This window comes from Hordeum vulgare, chromosome 3H, assembly GCF_904849725.1.
Source record: "Hordeum vulgare subsp. vulgare chromosome 3H, MorexV3_pseudomolecules_assembly, whole genome shotgun sequence".
Lineage (NCBI taxonomy): Eukaryota > Viridiplantae > Streptophyta > Magnoliopsida > Poales > Poaceae > Hordeum > Hordeum vulgare.
Window position 1 is genome coordinate 23,046,390 of NC_058520.1, and position 3,874 is coordinate 23,050,263.

Genomic DNA, 3,874 nt, shown 5'->3' on the forward strand with positions numbered 1-3,874 from the left:
GTGCTTTTAAAGTCATGGCTAAGAAGATGAAGGTGCATGGAATAATGATGTGTGTAAACATGCATGCATGCATATACGTATAGCAGTACTACCTGTGATGATTCTCTGAAAAGGAGCAGCTTAGTTTCGACGACACCTCCGCGTATGCATTCAGTTGTCAACGATGGAGTAGTATTTAAAAAAAAAACGAGTGATGGCACGCGGGGTTGTGCAATACGAGATACGAGACGCGTTATGCTGCCTTCTGGTGAAAATTCGCCTGCATTAGATTGGTGAAAACAGGGCCAATATTTCACTAGAAAGCAATGCTCAGCTAGTGAAAATCTCGCAAACAAGGCCAAAATTTCTAGTGAAAACGAGACCAATCGTTGAAGGTGCCGCTCTCGTTCGTACCGCGTCAGGCCGCGACGTTGCCGTCTCTTCCGCAACTGCAGAGACACTAAGGACCTCCTCGACACTCATGCATTTACTCCAGCGACCATCATGTGGTGATCGTGCTCTCGACTGTCTCGTCCTCGTAGCATGTGGTGGCGGCACTCTTGACCAGCACGACCATGGGTCGCTCAAGTTGCTAGCAAGGGAATAAGCATCCTCTCGTACCCGTCAGGCCAAGTCGGTGCGACGACTACGACGACCACAAGTCGTCGCTGCCGTCTCTTCCCCGTCAACCAGCTCACCAAGGATTCCTTTCGTACGTCCTGTCCTGTACGTGCTCAGCTCAACATCCATATATACACCCCCCTTCTTCTCATGGGAGCACACAAATCTGCATGCACCATCTCTTCTCCAGTTCAGGCCATGGTCGCCCTCTACATATTACTCGGCCTTCTCCTCTCACACGCTCCTCCAAGCTCCTCTGCAACCGACGCTCTCACGGCGGGTCAAGTGCTCATGGTCGGGGATAAGCTCGTCTCAAGCAACGGCAAGTTCGCGTTCGGCTTCTTCCAGTTTCAGCCAGCAGCAAGTACCATCATTAGTAAGTCTACAACCCCCGTATCCAACTGGTACCTCGGCATATGGTTCAACAAGATACCTGTTTTTACTACCGTGTGGGTTGCCAATAGGGAGGACCCAATCCCCAATAATCCCAGCTGGCTCAACCAAACGCACTTCCAAATCTCAAGCGATGGCAATCTTGTCATCATACACCAAGCCGCTGTAATATGGTCCACTCATATTGTAAGCAATAATAGGACACAAAACACTACTACTGGTGTACTCCTGGAGAACACAGGAAATCTAGCCCTCACCTCATCATCTGCCCAAGTGTTGTGGCAGAGCTTCGACTACCCGACAGATGTTTTGCTTCCCACCGGCAAGGTTGGCTGGAACAAAGTCACCGGTTTGAATCGCCGGGGCATCTCAAGGAAGAGCACCGTTGATCCGGGGCTTGGCTCGTATAGCATAGAGCTAGAAACCAATGGCAACGGGATAATCCTCAAGCGCCTACAACCCTCGGTAGTGTATCGGGTTTATGAACCCGAAACATCAACCATACTCAAACTTTTGCCAAGAATCAAGAAGATTCTACAGTTGGATCCACGGACACAAGGTGTGGTTGTCCCAGATTATGTCAATACCCCACAAGAGCAGTACTACACGTACACCTCACCAGATGAATCGTCTTCCTCATTTCTCTCACTAGACATCTCTGGACAGATCAAGCTCAATATTTGGTCACGGGCTAACCAGTCTTGGCAAACAGTACTTGCCGACCCTGTTGATGCCTGCACTCCAGCTGCAACATGTGGTCCTTTCACGGTATGCGACGGCACTACGCAAGCACCATGTGTCTGCATGAAGAACTTCACAAAGAAGTCCCCGCAACATTGGGAGTTTGGTGATCGAACACAAGGGTGCACCAGAAATACACCGCTTTATTGCACTAGTGACAATAAGACGACAAGTTCAACGGACATGTTCCACCCCATTGCTCATGTTACATTGCCCTATCACTCGCAAAGCATAGACCTTGCTACTACTCATAGCAAGTGTGAGGAAGCTTGTCTTAGCTCTTGCTCCTGCACTGCTTATTCCTATGACAATAGAAATTGCTCCGTCTGGCATGGAAAATTGCTTGGTGTCAGTCTTGATGATGGCATTGAAATTCATTCTGAAGATATTCTTTACCTTCGGCTCGCAGCCAAAGATCTGCCAACTTTGCCAAAGGACAAAAGAAAACCAAATGTTGGAGTTATCACTGCTGCAAGCATTAGTAGTTTTGGGTTTCTGATGCTCATGATGTTGCTAGCGATTTGGAGGAAAAAACTTAGGTGGTCTAGTTTGTCAGTATACGACAATCAAGGCCCCAGTGGGATTATCACATTTACATACACTGATTTAGCTCGTGCTACTAAAAACTTCTCTGAAAAGATAGGAACGGGAGGTTTTGGTTCTGTATACAAAGGAGTGTTAAGTGACTCAACTATTATAGCAGTGAAAAGGCTTGATGGTACCCGTCAGGGAGAGAAGCAATTCAGAGCCGAGGTGAGCACAATTGGACTGATCCAACATGTCAACCTAGTGAAATTGATTGGTTTCTGCTGCCAAGGAGATAACAGGTTGCTTGTATATGAACACATGTTAAACGGGTCTCTTGATAGTCATCTATTTCAGAGCGATGGCGTTGTCCTAAATTGGGAAACAAGGTACCAAATAGTCCTAGGAATGGCCAGAGGCTTGTCCTACTTGCATCGGAGTTGTCGCGAGTGCATCATACACTGTGATATTAAGCCAGAAAACATTCTTCTCGATGCATCATTTTTTCCAAAAATTGCAGACTTCGGGATGGCAACGTTTATTGGAAGGAATTTTAGCCGAGTCTTGACCACATTCAGAGGAACAATAGGTTATCTTGCCCCAGAGTGGCTTAGCGGAATTGCTATCACACCAAAAGTTGATGTTTACAGCTTTGGCATGGTACTGTTCGAGATCATATCTGGAAGGAGAAATTCAGCTGAAGAAAATAGCGGCATCAGTGATCTTGTTGAATATTTTCCTATCCAAGTAATCAGGAAGCTTCATGGGGAAGACATGCAAAGTTTGGTGGACCCAAGGTTAGAAGGCATGTTTGATTTGGAAAAGGCTGAAAGGGTATGCAAAGTAGCATTATGGTGCATCCAAGATAATGAGTCTCATCGTCCAACAATGAGTGAAGTGGTTCATGTTCTTGAGGGTCTCAACGAGATTGATCTGCTCCCGATGCCAAGACTACTTGCAGCTATAACTGAACGCCGCAATGGAACTGAAACTTCAGTGTAGTAATCTAGAAATTATTTTGCGGTCAATGTACTTATCTTTATTTCGGAAAATCTTTGTATGGTGTATTGGAATTAATGAAGGAAGGCAAGCTTGCAATAGTAAAACTTACTTTATTTACTTTTTTTCAGCTGAACGCAACAATTTATTCATATGGTTGATCCGACTCTGCCGTGACCCGTAATTGGTGTGGTTCTAGCGCGTTGGCTTGTGCTTTGCCATCCTTAATTCGTTGTTGTCACACATGTCCCTTTTTTCTTCTTCCGATTTTATTTGTTTTCCTTTTTTTCTGTTTTTGGGTTTTTTTCTACAAAGTAGACAACGCACACTAGCCAGTAGGACACATCTTCCGCTTTTCTCCATTTCATCACTCACATAATTCTTCTTCTCCATGGACATGGTTCCTGTCCACATATTGCCCGGCCTTATCCTCCTCTTGCATATCACTAACATGTTCAGGTCAGAGTCATCCTTCAAACGTCCAGTTGGAGCCTACCACGTAATCCTAAGAGGTGTGTAACTTCTACGAGTCTGGTCTGAAATATTTAGCAGATGGTTGGTGCGCTCGTTATAATGCTCCTAGTGGGAACGACTAACTAACGGGTATCTCTTGCGG

General features: G+C 45.8%; 1 protein-coding gene across 1 annotated transcript; it reads left to right on the plus strand.

The window, feature by feature from the left end:
* The first annotated feature begins 733 nt into the window (after positions 1 to 733).
* LOC123439353 (G-type lectin S-receptor-like serine/threonine-protein kinase At2g19130) lies at positions 734 to 3,357 on the plus strand. The gene has a single exon (XM_045116078.1). It carries the CDS (start codon positions 751 to 753, stop codon positions 3,259 to 3,261), a length of 2,511 nt encoding a protein of 836 aa, XP_044972013.1. The 5' UTR covers positions 734 to 750; the 3' UTR covers positions 3,262 to 3,357.
* Positions 3,358 to 3,874: the final 517 nt, after the last annotated feature.

Coding starts and splice junctions, on each gene's coding strand:
- LOC123439353 (XM_045116078.1), top strand. CDS start 751: ATGGGAGCACACAAATCTGCATGCACCATCTCTTCTCCAGTTCAGGCC.